General features: G+C 40.8%; 2 protein-coding genes across 3 annotated transcripts in view; one reads left to right on the top strand and one right to left on the bottom strand.

Annotated features, from left to right (window-relative positions):
• LOC124787809 (ubiquitin thioesterase trabid) overlaps nt 1–4,804 on the bottom strand; it is a 114,330-nt gene extending 109,526 nt beyond the window's left edge. For both annotated transcript variants that reach the window (XM_047254735.1, XM_047254736.1), the window contains exons 1-3: nt 4,574–4,804; nt 3,330–4,437; nt 2,938–3,240 (exon numbers count right to left, since the gene is read on the bottom strand). In XM_047254735.1, the coding sequence (XP_047110691.1) occupies nt 2,938–3,240; nt 3,330–4,090 (1,064 nt within the window). In that variant the 5' untranslated portion in view covers nt 4,091–4,437; nt 4,574–4,804. The remainder of the gene's footprint in view (nt 1–2,937; nt 3,241–3,329; nt 4,438–4,573) is intronic.
• A 536-nt stretch (nt 4,805–5,340) lies between these two features.
• Nucleotides 5,341–20,966, top strand: part of LOC124787650 (sideroflexin-1) — a 124,832-nt gene continuing 109,206 nt past the window's right edge. The window contains exons 1-3 of the mRNA XM_047254448.1: nt 5,341–5,500; nt 5,577–5,726; nt 5,812–5,982. Of these exons, the coding sequence (XP_047110404.1) occupies nt 5,499–5,500; nt 5,577–5,726; nt 5,812–5,982 (323 nt within the window). The 5' untranslated portion in view covers nt 5,341–5,498. The remainder of the gene's footprint in view (nt 5,501–5,576; nt 5,727–5,811; nt 5,983–20,966) is intronic.

The raw sequence follows: 20,966 nt of genomic DNA, 5'->3' as shown, positions 1-20,966 counted from the left end.
AAGTGTTATAATAAGCAGTATGGCAGACAGGGATCAATTGGCATTTTTGGTACCATGGCTTTGAGCCATGACATTATTGTGTTGTGCAGGTGAAGCCATACATGCATGCTGCATTCGTAAGTTGGCTGGTTTTATGTCGGACAATTGGAGCATTAGTTTATGCTGTGTTAGTGGAATGCATTTTGATCTGTACGGTGGTTGAGTCTATGTCATGTGGAGTAAATACGTTTCGAAATTAGTTTGGTTTGTGTTTTTCTATAGAACATATATTTTCTCTACATGTTTGCCCTTTTCAGAATGGATTTTAGTGTGATTACACTAGTTGTATGTTGTGGCAGGCATGTGATTTCTCTGTGTTATTGCTAAGTGCAATGAAATTCCAACCCCATAGCTATGTTAACAGTAGTTGTGAAATAGCCACTATCTATGATGGGACTTCAAAAAGTAAATTACACGTATCATCCCATGCTGAGACCATTGTGCAGCAAGAATGACACACACTGCCAGAAGAGAGCACGTGTTTTGGGTACCCGAAATGGTACAAAAAACTGGAAATGTACTCCAAAGTTGAAGTAGGCCTACACAGGACAGTATGATTCTACTGAATAAAACATCTAAATTTCACATACATTCCCCAGGAAATTCTTATGGAATATGGACCAAATGCAATATCACATCCAGCAATAGTTAAATAGTGTAAGTAATTTGACCATACAGACAATGGTGATTGCTGACTGGGAAGCCCAGATCTTGCACCATGTAATTTCCATCATTCAGTGACCTGGAAAAGAAAATTAGGGGTGGGGAGAGGAGTGATTTCCGCATAAATGACATTCATACAGTGGTTCTCAACCCCATGACAAAGAAACAGATTTCCATAGCAGAGTAACTAGGACTCCTAGAAAGTTTCGACCATTATTTACAGAACCTTTGCAACTATGCTGAAAAACACTGACATGTATGCATGTTACTTTGATGAGTAGCACAGTATTCAATTAAACATACCTGGCCTGCATAATAATGTGTAATTCACTTTCTAAAGCTCCCTCAAGCTTGTGAAGAGATTATGGAGGCAACATGTAAGACAGTTACAAGGACAATAATATGTGTAATTTATAATTTGAAGACATATCTGAACCAACTTGTCATGAAGCTAAATTTTGTCTTATTTATTGGGACTTTTATTTATTAGCAGTGAAACTTGATTTTGTCATGGTTTTCACTGGCAACAGCATTTGATCATTATTGTGGATAGTCGTTATTTTCTAATAAACATTGTGAATGACATAACCAACCCAGTCCATCCACTCGCCTGTTCCTCTACCACAGTGTGTGGTAACACAGTGGTTAGCATACTGGACTCATTTGCGGGAGGAAAACAATTCAAAACTCCATCTGGCCATCCATAATTAGGCTTTCCTTGATTTCTCTAAATTGCTCTAGGTCCATAGCAGGATGGTTTCTTTGAAAAGGACATGGCCAATTTTGTTCCTCATCTGTTTTTTATTGGAGCTTGTGCTTCATCTCTAGTGACCGTACTGTCGACTGGACATTAATCTCTAATCTTCCTTCCTTCCTTCCCTTGTTGCTCTATTACGAAACTTCACTGAAAGAAGTCCTTTTCAGGACATAGTGTACAATAAATGGGGCAGAAGGGCAACTGAAATTATATTATTATCTTGTCTTTTGAACCATCTTCTTAACATCATCAAAATGGCAGACATACCACTCATCAAAATTCAATTTCCCAAAACTAAAACCTTGTATTCACTTTCATTAGCTTTACCACCTAATGATCCATCACCAGTAAATGATATGTAATGGGCCACCACCCCATGTAGGCTATTTTCAATAGTTTGTGTGTGGTTCTTCTATAATACACACAGAAGTATTCTGAGACTTGTCAATAGTATAATGTAGTTAGGCCCTATTGTTAATTTACCTTTGAGTTAAATATTATGCAAATGTACACATCAAGCTCCTGTACAGGTCAATATGTTATCACAGTCTTTATATCACATTTGCTGGCTTTGTCAACTCAGAATCAAATTGTTACCTTCCAACCTAGTATAACCTCTGGCTACTTATCAGTCCATTTCACCATCCCTCTCTATCCACAATCATCTTTCAACGTAACCTGAACCTGGGGCTACACTACAGATCATTTTGTCACCACAAACTAAATTCCTAAAAGACAGAAGCAAGATAATGTCAGTTCTCTCTTCCTCAGTAAGAGTAAATATTATGAGATATGCCATAAAATTATACTGCAGGTCAAAGGAACCTCTAGTAGTACTGGAAGGCTTACCAGACTTTAATAAGTAGAACCTAGTGGTAAAAAAGGGGAGAGGGATAACTTAATTTGTGTTATGTTGCACAGCAGAATCTTCAGTCAAATTTACAGAGAAACACCAAGTGGCACCAGACACAGGAACAAGAGAAGGATACCAATACTTCCTTCTGGACACAGGGGCCAATAAAACAGTAAGTAGGCCTGATCTAGGAAATGAGGCTCTTTTTGAGAACAGAGAGGTAAAAATCAGAGGTGAGCCTCGAAGGCTTTTTATTATGTTTTATGATGTTGAAACATGATAGAAAAGGAAGTACAACAAGTTTCTCTATACAGTTATAGAGTATTAGTAAGGATTTATAACAATTTCTGGAAAGTTTTCAGATGTAGTGTGACCCAAGAAGGAATCCTACACACTTATGTGCTTATGTCATGAGGTAACTGCAGTACAATCATAGACAGGTCCTCTATCAATGATTGATTGGGCAATAAATGTGCTCAAGTAACCGTACTTCTGAAGTAATAAACGAAACCATAATTAACAGTGATTTTAAAGCTCCACTAAAACCTATCTAAAGGTGAAAAATCTAATGTCTGGCCAAGCAATGTACCTAATTAAAAAACATAAAAAGTTGTCTTGTACTTACCGAATAGCTAAATGAACTAATGTATGACCAGTATCAAATGCAGATGGGCGGTTGAGTAGTGCTACTTCTCTAGGGGAAAGTTGTCTTGTAGGGTTGCCTCCAGATGACAAGTATGCTTCAACAGGAGTAGGGTCTCCTTCAACAACACCAATGCATGCATCAAGCCAAGACCAATCAGCTTCACGCATTCTCTGTCTTATTCTCTTAACTCTTCGTTCATATTCACAATTGTTTGGTGACACAGCAGCAACAGCAGCTTCTGTAGCAGTCTGCGTACGATCTGAGCGGCGAGAATTTGATTTACTGTCAACAAATACAACATAGTCTTAATTCTTATTCCACATCCTATTGTCAAAAATATTTCTGGGAAATCAGTTACACCAAAGCTATACCTTTTACTGATGCCACTTTCTTCAATCAGTTGTGCTTGGTTCCCACCACCGCGAGAAGCAGTTATAAGAGATAACTCACGTTCTGGTGATGACACAACACTTCCTGTCCCGGAGTGCCTGTGTGTTGGTGCCAAATTGCTTTTACCTCCACTGGCCAGTGCATTGTTACCGCCATGAGGAGTACCACACATAATACAATTAAGTGCTTTTGGCCAGTTTTCGTAAGTACAAGTACTACATGTCCATTTTATTATTTGCTGTCGAGTAGAATGAGATTTATCAGATGACCGTACTTTGACATTTTCCGACTCATTGACTTCTCTAGACTCAGACGACGGAGAGAGAATGCGTAATGGGCCACCTGCCAAAGATGATGCAGAAGTAACGGCTGAAGTATCAATTTTCTGCCCAATTTTTAATGGTTGAATATGTTCATGAAGATTTGTTCCACCTGGTCTTGGAGAACGGCACTGTGTGCACTGAAGAGCCTTTGGCCAATTGAAATACGTGCAAGCACGACATTCCCATTTACCATTATTTGCAGACCGATGTGTGTCACGGTGCGATGAACCAGATGCCAAACTTGGACCACATGATGGGTCTATGAGTGATGTGGGTGGAGAATCATCACGTAATTTATAAATGTCTTCTCCAAACAATGGTTTTGCGCCTCTACACATGGTGCATTTGAGAGAAGACGGCCAATTTTCATATGTGCAATATTCACATACCCATTTTGTTGTAGGTGGGTCACAACTCATACTTATAACGAAAGAAACGATTAATCCTACTTAAACAGCAAACACAAACGCTTCAGGCTTTATGAAGGTTATATGCTGTAACTGGATGATAAATCTGTTGAGGAAATCTGGAACAAACACTATGTCATAACATTGTTGAACGGATTGCTGGACGGACTAACTGTAACCTGCATTCAAGTACGTGAATTGTACAAACAGGTTACAAGTTAGACAACGGCGTCGTTATCAAACTGTGGCCTTAGAAATAAAGTTCTTGGCCGAGTGGATCAAAATGACATGGTCATTATCGCACATAACGTAATCTGAATACTCGACTATTTCACTTTGGACATCACTTGTTTTACTTTCTGAAAGCGGAAACAACAATGGATTAGCATATGCGCTGATGACAGAACGATATACGACACACTGCATAAAAAGTGACATGTCAGGAAATATAGTCTTCAACTAAATACTATTTTAGAGAATCTGCGTTCTACTCACCTAGTTCACCTTCAACTCCAGTCAAATTTAACTTCGAGTTTCACTGCAGTGCAACATACTGCAGAATTCACCAGACGACTATAAAAAGCATGGGGGAATCTATTTTTGTTTCCTGAGTTCGTTAAGAGAAACTTTATGAAAAGAATGAGGACACTACATTCCCTAAAACACTCATCCAGTAATGAACTAAGGAAAACATTACGTCACAAATGTTGTAAAGCCATCTTTGAATTGTCTACAGTATCGATCAAATGAATCGAAATGTCATTCGATTTGAGGTAATATTTCTCGTTACGATATCAGTACAGCTCATGGTTTTCGAATCCTGATATTGCCCTGTGGTACACAATTACGATATTGTAAATGGCACGCAACGCACTGAAACAATGAATTTCTATAGATCATTTATTTTTCAATATAATATTTTCAACGTTGACATGGACGATTTTTGCCCAGTTAGTGGCATGCAAAGGGCATCAACATTCTCGGACTTCGGGGGAAATTGGAAAAAAACACTTATTATCAACAAAGTAATATATGTGATACAAAAGGTCACTTTCTTATATTTACATCTAGTTCACCTAGAAGGCTGTAATTAGATATATATGGTTCTACGCGAATGCCTACTCATTTCTAAAAATATAATTTTAAGTAACGAAGCGTTCAAAAAGTGCATAACTGCATTGCTTTAGTATTTGTTGAAGAGAAAGTGGACTGGAGATCAAGATGAAACTTCGCAGTCGTTATGGATCTTTGACAAAATGTTAACTCTGACTATTGCGACAGATGTACCGTCAGTTGTCTTTTGCGGTGTGTTTGTGTTAAGTAGTAGATTAATAGCAGTGATAAATACGAAGTAGGCGAGGTGTGGAGTGAACGTACTGGAAGGATCATTTCGCTGAACTTCAAGGAGTAGTAACAGAAAATGTTAGTTTCATTGTTAAAGAAAATGTTACTGGCGTATCTCTGTAACCACAAGCTGAACGAACATTTAATGTTATAGGACACCGAGGATAAATCTCAATGAGCCGCGATGGGACCAGTCCACGTATTGGGGCCGGGTGCGGCACTTTTTCGCAATAACTAATCCTTTAAATATCCTTGCATCAGAAGCTGAATTAAACCGCGCAAAGGAAATCGTAGAGACATACAAGTAAGGTCGTCTGCCGAGTTACTGTCAAAAGTCGTGTAAATGCACTGACAGTCTTCATAATAGCATTTTTATTCCCCTTTTCAAGAGCTGGTGGTGACGTTGGTAATCTAACAGAAGATGAATTGTGGAGAGCCAAGGAACTATATGATTCAGCGTTTCATCCAGATACTGGCGAAAAGATGATGTTAATTGGTAGAATGTCTGCACAGGTTCCAATGAATATGACAATAACTGGATGTATGATGACTTTTTACAAGTAAGTGTATGTTGTTTCTGATTTAATACGCTAGCAGTTTTGCCGTGTTCAGTACATTCTAGCCTAGTCTGCAATACAATTATTTATAAAAATTGTGACCAAGAGTCAATACAAGTGGAGGAAAGTAACTCGTCAGTTTAACCAGTCTTAATGTCATGGGTTAGAGGTGAAATAGCAACGAACAGTGGAAATATTAGTAGTAGCTTGTGTATGGCTATAAGTGCAATACCTGGAGTGGGGATGCCTAGAAGCAAAGTGCACCTGGAAATGGGGGACTGCAGTAAGCTGTGACAAAATGTGGTGAGTCAGTTTTCAGCCATCTGACTGCACGACTGGTAATAAAAATCCCATTTTGTGGAACATGATAAGCTGCATATGTGTGCTCCATATTATTTCATGATACTCTATGTTGTTAATGAGTGGTTTTCAACAGAAAATGCTATATATGCTTTCACTGATCAAATATTAAATGCAATGAATAACCGAACATCACCCATTGGGATATTTTCTGATCTCTCAAAGGCTTTTGATTGTGTGAATCGTGAAATTCTTCTAGATACACTTAAGTATTGTGTTAAGAGTGTGACAGTGCACAAATAGTTTCATACTTAACTGGAAGAATGTAGAGGGTTGAAATTAACAGTACAGATAGTCTACAAAAACCAGCAGAGTCCTCTAACTGGGGAGGTATCAAGAATGGTGTCCCACAAGGTTCAGTCTTGGGTCCCTTATTGTTCTTAATATATATTAACGAGTTGCCACTCTATATTCATGAAGATGCAAAGTTAGTTCTTTTTGCTGATGATACAAGTATAGTAATCACACCCAAGAAGCAGGAATCAGCTGAGGAAGTTGCAAATAATGTCTTTCAGAAAATTATTTAGTGGTTCTCTGCAAATGCACTCTCACTAAATTTTGAGAAAACACAGTTTATACAATTCTGTATAATAAATGGCATAATACCATTGATAAATATAGACTATGAACACAAGTCTGTTGCTAAGGTAGAATACTCAAAATTTCTGGCTGTGTGCATTGATGAGAAATTGAGTTGGAAAAAACACATCGATGATCTGCTGAAACGATTAGGTTCAGCTAATTATGCTATTAGGGTTATTGCAAAGTTTGGTGATAAACATATCAGTAAATTAGCCTACTATGCCTACTTTCATTCACTGCTTTCACGTGCCATCATATTTTGGGGCAATTCGTCATTAAGAGAGAAACTGTTCATTGCAAAAAGCATGTAATCAGAATAATAGCTGGAGCCCAATCAATACATATATTCACTTATGAAATTTGTCATTAATAACCCATCCCAATTCAAAAATAACAACGAAGTGCATAGCTACAGCACTAGAAGAAAGGGTGATATTCACTATTCTGGATTAAAAGTCTGACAGATAGCAACCAACATTTAAAAGCAAGTTAAAACAATTTCTGACTGACAGCTCCTTCTACTCAATAGATGAATTCTTAGATGTGAAGTAGTAATTGTAAAAATAATAATAAATTCATTAATTATTTTGTGTAAAGAAAACTTATCTTTAAAGTGACACGTTCAACATCATTACGAAATGTCATATCCATGATCTATGGAACAAGGATCAATGTATGTATGTATGTAGTTTGTGACATTATAGATGTGAAAGTAGACACTGTGTACGGGTTGTTGTCAGGCGATAATTTGACGTCAGGGTCATTACATGTCAATTCAACGCAGTGCAGTAACATTTTCAACCTGACCATCTCAGATTTCTTTCAAATTTGGTGCATTCGATGACCCAGATAAGAGATGGAAAAATACCAATTTGCAGGTGTGTGTTACAACTGTGAAGAAAGTTATAGGTCTGTAAAGTTTGGAATTAATGCAAAATTTACAAGTGTCTGTCACAACATAAATTACTGTAATTCTGGTTCTAATTCAGTTACAGCAATGAAAATGGTACCATTGGAAAGCTAACGAATAGGCCATTACATTGATATGCTACATGGCAAATTTCTGAAAATTTTCATACCAAGGGTCATTGACCTTGACCTTTGACCTTGACTATCTCAAAACACCATATCTTCAATTTTGTTGGAAAAAAATATATTTAATTGCTCCTCCAGTATGTTACTATAAATATGGTAAATATCAAGATGGGACACCAAAGGTATCATGCACAAAAAATTATTTTGTCAGCATCAGTACACTACCGAAATGAAGTAGGTAACACACATAAGTTGTTGTTGTTGTTGTTGTGGTCTTCAGTCCAGAAATTGGTTTGATGCAGCTCTCCATGGTACTTTATCCTGTGCAAGCTTCTTCATCTCCCCTTTCATACCAAGGGTCATTGACCTTGACCTTTGACCTTGACTATCTCAAAACACCATATCTTCAATTTTGTTGGAAAAAAATGTATTTAATTGCTCCTCCGGTATGTTACTATAAATATGGTAAATATCAAGATGGGACACCAAAGGTATCATGCACAAAAAATTATTTTGTCAGCATCAGTACACTACCGAAATGAAGTAGGTAACACACATAAGTTGTTGTTGTTGTTGTTGTTGTTGTTGTTGTTGTTGTTGTTGTGGTCTTCAGTCCAGAAATTGGTTTGATGCAGCTCTCCATGGTACTTTATCCTGTGCAAGCTTCTTCATCTCCCAGTACCTACTGAAACCTACATCCTACTGAATCTGCTTAGTGTATTCATCTCTTCGTCTCCCTCTACAATTTTTACCCTCCACACTGCCCTCCAGTACTAAATTTGTGATCCCGTGATGCCTCCAAACATGTCCTACCAATCGATCCCTTCTTCTAGTCAAGTTATGCCACAAATTCCTCTTCTCTCCAATTCTATTAAATACCTCCTCATTAGTAATGTGATCTACCCATGAAATCTTCAGCATTCTTCTGTAGCACTACATTTCGAAAGCTTCTTTCTCTTCTTGTCCAAACTATTTATCGTCCATGTTTCACTTCCATACATGGCTACACTCCATACAAATACTTTCAGAAACGACTTCCTGACACTTAAATCTATAGGCCTACTCGATGTTAACAAATTTCTCTTCTTCAGAAATGCTTTCCTCGGCATTTCCGGTCTACATTTGATATCCTCTCTACTTAGACCATCATCAGTTATTTTGCTCCCCGAATAGCAAAACTCATCTACTACTTTAAGTGTCTCATTTCCTAATCTAATTCCCTCAGAATCAGCTGATTTAGGTAGACCACATTCCATTAGCCTCGTTTTGGTTTCTCAAAACACAAATTATGATACAGTACAATACATAAGTAATATTGTACAAAAATATGGATTTCATTACTATAGTGGTATTATGAATTATTTATGTTACATTATATCATTTACATTACAGTTTAAATGCAGAGGCAATGAAAAGTTATTAGTTATCTCTTAACAATTCTACAGCTAAATTGTTGATGTTCGCCAGATCTGATGCAGGGAAATTGTATGTCCTTCCAGTTGGTGTCACTGGATCCACTCTCGTGATAATGTCACATTTTCTGATGACACACGTGTCTGGTTTGGCAGGAAATGCAAATGATGGAGATGGTCCATGTGGATGCAAGAACCTTTACTTCATCCATTTCTTCACATGTTTGTAAGACATATGCAACACACCAATGACTGTCATAGATACAGGCAACATATCCATGTATATTTGTTAACAGCATTTCATTCACCATAGCAGTCACTGACTCTTCTCTACTCACTAAAGAAGCAGAATATGTCTTTGTCTTTACTAAACCTTTGTTAATAGGTATTACACAATGAAGCTTATGGGTACCTGGAATTGTCCTTGTATTTGTGAAACGTTGTTTCAGCTTAGCTGTATCTTCTTCATGATGGCAAACAAATGTATAATGGAAGACACATGAAGGAATATTTTCCTTGCACCACTCAAAAAACTGTAGTGATGTAAAAATATGATTTTCGTAAGTTCGATTGTGGCTGGCAAGTCTTGCTAATCTCTTTACAGTCCCTGCTACCTCATCACAAGGCCCTTTACCATGCGCTGTAGCAAAAAAATGCCATTCTGCTGTAACATCAAAATCTTCTTGATGGTAGGACAGATTCATAAAGTTCTTTCTGTTTATTTATTGGGCAGCACATCCATCCAAAAAGTATTAAATGTGCTTTGGATTTGAAAACACGTTTTAAGAAATGGATGAAATTTGTCTGGAAAGAATAAACACACACTATATCATGCTGAAGGCAGTCAGATATGGGAATACAGAAGCATCCGATACCACCTGTCTGCTTTGACCCATGACGTCACCAATATGGCGGAAACGACCATTCACTAAAACTCCAATATCGTGCCTATGATGTCATTACGTAAACATGATAACACGAAAATAGATCAAAAAACCATCACACACTTCTTCCTCCAAAAATATAGTCAAACTAACGGGACAAGCATGGGAAATTGGGGGTTTTTGGGTGGGGACAAACAAAATATAAACACATATAAACACGCACTACCATACCAAATGACACTAAATGACAAAATATAAGCGACAACACAAAATTCCCCAAATTCCACTACACACAATATCCTCATGAATCGGTCACTTCCCTTCGCCTATATAGATCTGTCACAATTGTCAATACCACATCATAACAATCCAAAAATTTCACCACTGCCACAACTAGTGGCACCACAAAAACACCTAGACAAACAAAATTGGAATCGTAACTTCCGTTGACCTATATCGCCCAACAGCAACTCACGATACCTACAACCACACATTGAAATCGAACACTTCCCTTGACCTATATAGGTCAACAACTACTCGCAAAGCCAAATCACCGATACCACCAACCAAACAACTCAGATGTACCCCACCAACCATCATAACTAAAGTCTGCGCTGTCGTGACGTCACACACCACGGAATCTGACGGGTGGAATCAGACGCTTCTGTTGACCCTCAGATATTTCCATGTATGATACATGTCGTATTTCGTTAGTGCTTGAGTCTCTGTAGTAAGCTACAAATGGGTGAATTGCAACCTGTGAATTATTCTAGTGGAATCCTTGTACCCCATCCTGAATGGTGAAGGAGTAATTTTCCACAAAGTCACGAAGAACAAGAAACTCATTTACTTTGAGACCTTCTTTAGTGATTTTACAGAAATGTGATTGCTGCTGAGAGATAAATGAGTGTGGAAGGAGCTGATGTAACCGTGATACAAACACCTCAATGAAATCATCTGTTGACTTTGTTATAGCCTCTAGAACTACCCTGCCTGCAGTTAACTAATGCTTATATGCAATTTCGTCAATGAAGTTCTTACAAAACAGACCATACAGACAATCAGTTTGTCTTCTCATGCCTGGACAATAGGGACATGAACCTAAGAAACATGGTGGTAGTGCAGGATTACATGTAACAAATGCTACACATTGCTTGTATGATGATAATGTGTATTCATCACTCTTTGTTAGTGCTTTAAGTTTAGAGTCTTCAATTATTAATTCTGGTGCAAGATACACACATATACAGCATGGGTTTCACTGGCATTGGCAAGAACACAGTGCTTTGGCTACAACTCTCAAAATTTGGAGAATCCAGTATTTACATCTAGGTATTTATCTTTGAAATATGCATACAGTTCCTTAAGGTTGTGCATCACTAGTTGCTTTTATGTACTGTAATTTCATTTTCTTTCACAGACGCAGTCTTTTCTTCCTGGCATCATATGGCTCACGTCATGATCCCAGTAAAAATCACACTCACACTGAACAATTTTCTCACATAATGGCTTTGGATATGGTGTCACTAATTTACCATGTTTGCTACTAACTGTTTTGCTCTCTGTACCACGTAATAAGAAGCAGAAAATTCTTTCATAGTTTTCCTTATACTCCAACTCTTTGTAAGTACAGTTAGAATTTGTGTTTTGTCACACATACAGTCTGAATTGAAAACTTATCTTTCAGATGGGTGATAATTTCACTTTCAACATTTTCAGTCTCTTCTTTTTCCGGTTGTGCCACATAAGTATGCTCCAACACGGAGGGTATTTTTTTCCAGTTTTTGCTTTGGGTACTTTTTTCACTCTGAAGCCTCTTCTTCTTCACAGGAGATTCACCTAAATACCGAAGCACTGAGTGCCAGATCTGATGCTACTTCATCTTTACTTAAATCTTCTCTGGAAGTACCTGGCACAACTGAGGCAATGTCTGCAGTGATTGTTGGGTTTTGCGATATTTTTTTTTTTTTTTTTCTACATTTACAGCAAATTTTTCTAACTAACAATACATTAGGATATTTGTTTATAATCTGCTCCTGAACATTCCTTAAATTCTTCTGCACTCTTGCATGACCTTCTTCCTTAAATGGATTGTAACAATACAATTTTGACTTAAAATTCATTTTTTACTAAATATTACTTTACAACACATTTACAATTCACTTTGTTAAGCAAACCACAGCCTTAAAAATATGAAACAAAATTTGTGTAATAGATATAGATCAGATATGGTGACTAGTTGAAATAGGCTAAGTCTCTCTGATTGGCTGATCACTAAAACTGGCTTATGTTGATTGGTTGAAATAAAAGTGTCTCTCATTAGCTGTTCACAGCTAGAAATATTAAAGAACTGGTCTGAATAAAAGTAACTGCTATTGGCTGGTGTTATAGAAAAAACTGGATACGTAGCTGCATACTACACGTTGGTGGTGTGACAAAATAATTTTTTGTGCATGGTGCCTTTGGTGTGCCATCTTGATATTTACTGTATTTATAGTAACATACTGGAGCAATTAGGTGTATTAAAAAAAATTGAATTGGGGTGTTTTGAGATATTCAAGGTCAAAGGTCAAGGTCAGTGACCTTTAGTATGAACATTCTCAGAAACCTGCCATGTCGCATATCAATGTAAAGGTCTATTAGTTAGCTTTCCAATGGTACCATTTTCATTGCTGTAACTGAATTAGAACCAGAATTACAGTCATTTATGTTGTGACATACGCATGTAAATTTAGCATAAATTCCAAACTTTCCAGACCTGTAACTTTGTTCACAGTTGTTATACACATCTGCAAATCGGTATTTTTCCATCTCTTATCTGGGTCATTGAATGCACCAAATTTAAAAGAAATCTGAGAGGGTCAGGTTGAGAGGCGTGTTGAATTGAAATTGAATGATTCATCAGTGTCATAAAACTGTACTAAATTGTGCTGACAGTGACTGATTTTAGATGGTGCTGCTTACACTGTGAAAATTTCTTGTAAATTATATTATCTATAGTGTAAGTTTCATGGTGTGTGTAGCCACGTAGATTAACTGATAAAAATGGTTTGTATGGAGGCTAGAGGGTTGATACAATCCTGTCCCCTAGGTGTGTAGGGGGAATTGATTGGTTGCAAGCTATGCATATAGGTTTTTGGGTGGGAAACAAAAGATAACAAAACCTCATTGTAAGATAGGATCCTAGAAAATTGTAGAATGAATCTCTGCTGGGACTGCATAGTAACACGTTATGAAGAAATACACCGGGATTGAAATTCTTCAATAAATCAAAAGCAGTGTTTCAGTGGCTAAAGTTGGTTTTCTTGTTTGTGCACCTCCTGCGGGTCCGGGGGTTAGAATAGGCCCAAGGTATTCGTGCCTGTTGTAAGAGGCGACTAAAAGGAGTCCCTCCCCATCAAGGGGGTAGTTTGCACCTGCGTCCAGAGACAGACGGTTCCACGACTTACATTTGTGGTCATTTTGGTTTTTCGCTTATTCTGGTTTCTTCCTTCCATTGTTTGGTTCCTTTCTTTGTCCTTCTCCCTCTCTCACTGTCTTCCTTACTTTTTACGATGCCTTCTACTCCTTGCCTTCTTGTCCACCCTATGGTCTCCGCTTGGCGTTTGAGACAGTCTGTTCTTTCTCTCCCTCTCTCCCTTTTTTTTTTCTTCTTTCCTCCCTGTGCATGCCTGAAGACCAAACCACGTGTCCGCATGCGTAGCTGGTGATGGGGTAACGCGTAATTCCCCGCCCTGTATAGACAAGTAAGGCAGTCACGTACCCCTGGTAAAGGCCAGGCCCGGGGAGGGGTGATTGCCTGAGCTGACACCTTCCGACCATGCCGATTAGTCCCTCCATCCGTTTCTCAGCAGGTGTGACCTGAGGTGCCAACATTCATCGAAGGCGGGAGCGCCCTCTGAGAGGGTCCCCACAAGAAAGGAGCGCGCCATCGGAGAAACTGGTAATCATGGGGGATTCCTCCGCAGTGGATTTCTCTTCTTCTTCTCTCTCGACTTCTGCCCAAAAACAGAAAATTGACCAACCACTGCTGACCCAAAGTACTACCGCCTGCCCCAAAGTTCCTCGTAGTTTCTAGATCTCAGGACGGAAAGGATTTTTCATCTGTCAACCCTTTCATTATTCAGATTGCGTAGATGCTATAGCCGGACCTGTCAAGTCTTGTACCAGGATGCGTAACAGTACCTTGTTGTTAGAAACTGAGAGCACCTTTCAGGCACAAAAACTGCTTCAGGCCACACTCTTGTACACGTTTCCTGTCCGGGTGGAGGCTCAGCACACTCTGAATTCGTCGCGTGGTGTGGTATATACTAGATCGCTCGACGGGTTGACTGACGAGGAGATTCAGTCTTTCCTCGCCGAGCAGGGCGTGAGGGCTGTCCATAGGGTCATGAAAAAGGTTAACAATGACCTTGTACCGACCCGGACACTTTTCTTGACCTTTGATAGTGTTCAGCTGCTGTCGTGCATCAAAGTGGGCTATGAGGTTATTTCTGTTCACCCCTATGTCCCAACACCTACGCGCTGCTACCAGTGTCAGCATTTTAATCACATCCACCAGCTTTGTTCTAATGCAGCTAAATGTGTCACTTGTGGCAGGGACACCCATGAGGGTGACTGTCAACATCCGTCTCCTTATTGCGTGAACTGTCAGGGTGACCATGCAGTGTCCGCCCGTGACTGTCCCATCTACAAGGATGAACACTGTGTACAGGAAATTCGGGTCAAAGAGAAAGTGTCCACCTCAGCTGCTTGCAAGCTATTTGCTAGTAAGAGCCCCACACTGCTCCCAGTGGGGAAATACAGTACTGTCCTCGCCTCTCCTCGAACTACCAGGGAGGTGTTGACGCAGACATGAGACCTGACTGTTAGCACTATGGTCATCCGTTTGGCCAGTGCTAAGATCTCCCGGTCAACGTCTCCTCTTCCTCCCGTCACCCATAAGACACAAGCACCTTCATCAGCTTCTGCCACGACTAAGACACACAAGTCAGATGCATGGGCCTTCAAGAAGGAACCATCCCGTGCAGACTTCCTACGTACCTCGACCTCCCAGCCATTGACCAGTACTTCCACTAAACGACCTTCCAAGAAGGCTCATAGGAAGCAAAGTTCTCCTTCTCCGCCACTGCATGTTTCTCCTCCTGCGCCACCCGGCGGTTGCCGCCCCATTCCGTCATCCGTTTCGCCTGGCCGCACCGCTGGTAGCCGAACATCTGGCTCTTCACTGGGGGAGGAAGCTCCCCCTCACGGCCATTTTAACAAGATGGCCGATGAACCTACTGAACAAATGCGCGATGACTCTCCACCTATTGATAGAGCGGCAGTGCTCGCTCGAAGCCAGGCCCTCAGCGGCCTTCGATATGACCCCTTCTTGCTTCTCCTTTTTCTTCTCACGATGGCACTTCTTCATTGGAATATTCGCAGGATTCGCTCCAACCGAGAGGACTGAAAGTTGCTGCTACGCTTGCACTGCCCGCTGGTCATAGCTCTCCAGGAAACGGAGCTATGCCCATGCGATCAAATTGAATTGGCACACTATGCCTCTGTGCGTTTTGACCTACCGCCTGTGGCAGGTATTCTGGCTCATGGAGGGGTTATGTTGCTGGTCCGGGATGATATTTACTACGATCCCATCACATTGTACACCGACCTGCAGGCAGTTGCCGCCCAAATTACTCTCCCCACTTTTACATTTTCCATTTGTAGCGTTTACACACCATTGTCGTCTGCCGTTACTAGGGCAGACATGATGCAAATTATTGTTCAGCTACCTGCACCATTTTTGTTGACTGGAGACTTCAGTGCCCACCATCCCCTTTGGGGCACTCCAGTATCTTGCCCGAGAGGCTCCCTGTTAGCAGACCTTTTCAACCAACTCAATCTTGTATGCCTCAATACTTGCGCCCCTACTTTTCTTTCGGACACATCTCACACCTATTCCCATTTAGACCTCTCTATATGTACTACCCAACTTGCACGCCGGTTTGAGTGGTACGCACTTTCTGATACGTATTCGAGTGACCACTTCCCTTGTGTTATCCATCTCATGCATCATACCCTCTCTCCATGCTCAACTAGTTGGAACACCTCCAAAGCAGACTGGGGGCTCTTCTCTTCCAGGGCGACCTTTCAGGGTCAAACATTCGCAAGCTGCGATAGTCAGGTCGCACACCTCACGGAAGTCATTCTCACTGCTGCTGAATATTCCATCCCTCATACTACTTCTTCTCCATGTTGTGTACTGGTCCCATGGTGGACCACAGCATGTAGAGACGCTTTACATGCTCGTCCACGTGCTTTACGCACCTTTAAACGCCACCCTACATTGTCGAATTGTATCAATTATAAATGATTACGTGCACAGTGTCGTCGTGTTATTAAAGAAAGCAAGAAAGCAAGAAAGCTAGCTGGGCTGCTTTCACAAGCACCTGCAACAGTTTTACTCCTTCTTCTGTTGCCTGGGGTAGCCTGCACCACCTGTCTGGCACTAAGGTCCACTCACCAGTTTCTGGCTTGACGGGCGCAAATGACATCCTTGTGGCCCCTGAGGATGTCTCTAATGCCTTCAGCTGATTTTTTGCTGTGGTTTTGAGCTCCGCTCATTACCACCCTGCCTTCCTCCCCCGAAAACAGGCAGAGGAGGCAAGGCCACCTAACTTCCGCTCCTCAAATCATGAAAATTATAATGCCCCATTCACCATGCGGGAACTCAAAAATGCACTTGCCCGGTCACAGTCTTCTGCTCCAGGACCTGATTCTATTCATATTCAGATTCTGAAGAACCTTTCTGCTGTCGGTAAAGGTTTTCTTCTTTGTACTTACAATCGCATCTGGATTGAGGGTCATGTTCCCATATGCTGGCGCGAATCTATTGTTGTCCCGATTCCTAAGCCGGGGAAGGCCAAGCACTTGCCTTCCAGTTATTGACCCATCTCCCTTACCAGCTGTCTCTGTAAGGTGATGGAACGAATGGTTAACTCTTGTTTGGTTTGGCTGCTCGAATCTTGACACCTACTTACCAATGTACAATGTGGATTTCGTAGGCACCGCTCTGCTGTTGACCATCTGGTTACCTTGTCGACCTTCATTATGAATAACTTCTTGCAAAAGCGCCTGACCGTGGCTGTGTTCTTTGATTTGGAGAAGGCTTATGACACCTGTTGGAGGGCGGGCATTCTCTGCACTATGCATACATGGGGCCTTCGCTGTCACCTCCCTCTTTTTATTCGTGCCTTTTTAATGGATCAGCAGTTCAGGGTATGTGTGGGTTCTGTCCTGTCCTATGCCTTTCGCCAGGAGAATGGGGTGCCTCAGGGCTCAGTTCTGAGCGTCGCTCTCTTCGCCGTAGCGATCAATCCAATAATGGATTGCCTCCCAGCTGATGTATCAGGCTCCCTTTTCGTGGACGATTTCACCATCTATTGCAGTGCGCAGCATACATGCTTCCTGGAGTGCTGTCTTCAGCATTGTCTTGACTGTCTTTCACTGGAGTGTCACCAATGGCTTCAGTTTTTCTGCCGAGAAGATGGTCGGTATTAACTTCTGGCACTACAAAGAGTTTCTCCCACCGTCCATACGACTCGGTCCTGTTGCTCTCCCATTCGTGGAGACAACAAAATTTTTAGGTCTTACATTTGACAGGAAACTTAGCTGGTCTCCACATATGTCATATTTGGCTGCCCGTTGTACTCATTCTCTAAATGTCCTTCGTGTTCTCAGCAGTACATCGTGGGGAATGGATCAAACCGTGCTACTTCACCTATATCGGCCGATCGTCAGCTCAAAGCTGGATTACGGGAGCTTTGTATACTCCTCTGCACGGCCATCCATCTTATGCCGCCTCAACTCTATACAACATCTGGGGTTACGTCTTGCGATCGGAGCGTTCTATACTAGTCCCGTCGAGAGTCTTCATGCTGAAGCCGGTAAATTGCCACTAACCTACTGGCGCGATATACTGCTTTGTCGGTATGCCTGTCGGCTCATGTCGATGCCTGACCACCCATCTTATCGTTCCTTTTTTGACGACTGTCTCGACCGTCACTATGGCTTGTATGTATCTGCCCTGCTGCCCCCTGGAGTTCGCTTTCGTCACCTCCTTCAGCACCTTGATTTTTCACTCTCTGCAACCTTTCGAGTGGGCAAGAGCCAAATGCCACCTTGGCTCCAGGCTCCGGTTTGCGTTCACCTTGACCTCAGCTCGCTCCCAATGGAGGTTACCCCAGCTTCAGTATACTGCTCCCAGTTTGTCGAACTTTGTTTGATGTTCATTAATATGATCTTCATTTATACAGATGGCTCTAAGACTAAAGACGGTGTCGGGTGTTCTTTTATTGTCGGGGCACACAGTTTCAAATACCAGCTCCATGGCCATTGTTGGTCTTCACAGCTGAGCTATTTGCCCTCTACCAGGCTGTTCTTTACATCCGCCACCACCGACATTCTGCTTATGTCATCTGCTCTGATCCCTGAGCGCCATCCAGAGCCTCAGTGATCCTTATGCGGTTCACCCTTTCATGCACTGGATCCAATGCTCTCTTCAGCAGCTGGGTGATGACGGTTCTCCGGTTACCTTTATGTGGGTTCCTGGCCATGTCGGTATCCCTAGGAACGAAACTGCAGATGCCGCGGCCAAGGCTGCGGTCCTCCAGCCTCGGACAGCTTCTTGTTGTGTGCCTTCATCTGATTTCACCAGGGTCATTTGTCAGCGCATTTTATCTCTGTGGCATGCTGATTGGGCTACACTTATTGACAACAAGCTTCGGGCCTTGAAACCTCTTCCCGTGGCTTGTACGACCTCTTCACGTCCTTCTCGGTGGGAGGAGGTCGTTTTGGCCTGGTTACGAATTGGACACTGCCAGTTCAGCCATCGCCATCTGCTGACGGCTGCGCCGGCGCCACTCTGCTCATGTGGACAATTGCTGAAGATATGCCACATTTTTAACGTCCTGTCCAAATTTTAATGCACTGTGCATTGATCTTGGCCTGCCATGTACTCTGGATGCCATTTTAGCAGATGACCCAGGAGCAGCTGCTCGTGCTCTTCATTTTATCCACTTGACAAACCTGTATAAGGGTTTTCTTTTAATCCTTTGCCTGTTAATGTACCTTTTATAGTGTTGTCCCTTTTCGTTGCTGTTTTAACCTTGTGCCTCACAGTGCATTCCTAACTTGGTCACATTTGCTTTGTAGATACCATAATCATTATTTTTTTCACCTTTCTTGTCACATTAGTAATATTAGATATTATAGCAGCTTTTGATTTGATTTATTGCTTCCATTAGTCACTAAATGTTTAGTACTATCTCTCCTTAGTGTAAAACTTCAATTTCTGTGACTAAATGAAATTCTGTTTGTTTTTTTCCTTCCTTCATGTTTCACACCTTTTTATTTTGGAAGCATCCTTAGTTGTCTGTAATACATATTTGACTGGTTTTTATCACAAATTTTTATACATATAGGAACAAGTAAAATATACATAACAGGCCACTAGAGGTAGTGAAACTCGTATGGCAAACAAATAGTGTTTCATTTGTTTGTTTTATATTTACTGTACTTGCATCCACAGTCCAGCATTACTTCAACAATTACATTATTTTCCATCGGGACTGTTGTTAATCATACTGTCAATCTTGCTGCATTTGAGAATTTTTCAAGTCAGTATTTATGTTTGTTCGGCTATGTTTCTTGTTCATAAGGTGTTCGGCAAAAGTGGAATGACAGCTGTTACTTATTAATTCTCTCCTGTGTTCTGTGTTTCTGGTATTAAATTTCTGCTTGTCTGTCCTATATAAACTGATTTGTAGTCCTGACATGTTAGCTGGTAAATACCAGATATGTTGTTTGTCTGTGCTTGTGTTGGTTGTCGTTGGTTTTGTCTGTTTTGAGTTGTCTGTCCTGAGGCTACTTTTAGCTCTTGTTTTTTTGAGTATGTTGCCACAGAAACCATCAACATCATCAAATGATGATTAGAAGAACAGGTAGAAACTCCCAAACACCACATAAAAGAAATAGCTAGCATTCTAAGACTAATCATAGAGCAAGACTATTTCTCATTTGACAATCAGTTCCACTCACAAGAAGACAGGCTACCAGTGAGGTGACCAGTCAGTGGACTCCTAGCCAATGTTCTAATGGTTTTGGTGACGAGAGAAGCGCTACACGACTGGATTGCTAACTTCACACCACTCTCATGTCAGTTGACTTACTTGAAATGTTTATTATCCGATTCTCTTCTCTGGGTAACTGGTAGTGTCAATTTCCACAACTTTCATCTCCAAAGAACTAATGCTGGTTAGAGGAATTTAAATGACTCTCTCTCTCTCTCTCTCTCTCTCTCTCTCTCTCTCTTTCTTAGTCTTCCATAGCCAACTTCCCACCTGCACACAGAAAGCAGTGGTGCGGTAGATACTTTTCCACTATTCCACGCTCATACTTAAAATCTCAAGTGTTCAAGACTGAGGAAAGACAAATGTTTCTAGAATTTAACCGAAATTCTCGAAACACTACATATCCCTCCCCTCAGCCTGAACACGTGATATTTTGTACATAATCAATATCTACCTTAATATCATACATCATGACAATCTACATTTTAAAAGTATTCATTTTGTACATGGATCTGTATGCATTTTTCTTTCATTCCGTATTACTCTTACTTGTGAATTGTGAGGACTCTGATCTTAACTCAAATCGTAAACTCCAGGTGTCA

This window comes from Schistocerca piceifrons, chromosome 3 (genome assembly GCF_021461385.2).
Source record: "Schistocerca piceifrons isolate TAMUIC-IGC-003096 chromosome 3, iqSchPice1.1, whole genome shotgun sequence".
NCBI classification, from domain to species: Eukaryota; Metazoa; Arthropoda; class Insecta; order Orthoptera; family Acrididae; genus Schistocerca; species Schistocerca piceifrons.
Note: the sequence above shows the minus strand (reverse complement) of the source record. Positions and strands in the feature narration are given on the sequence as shown.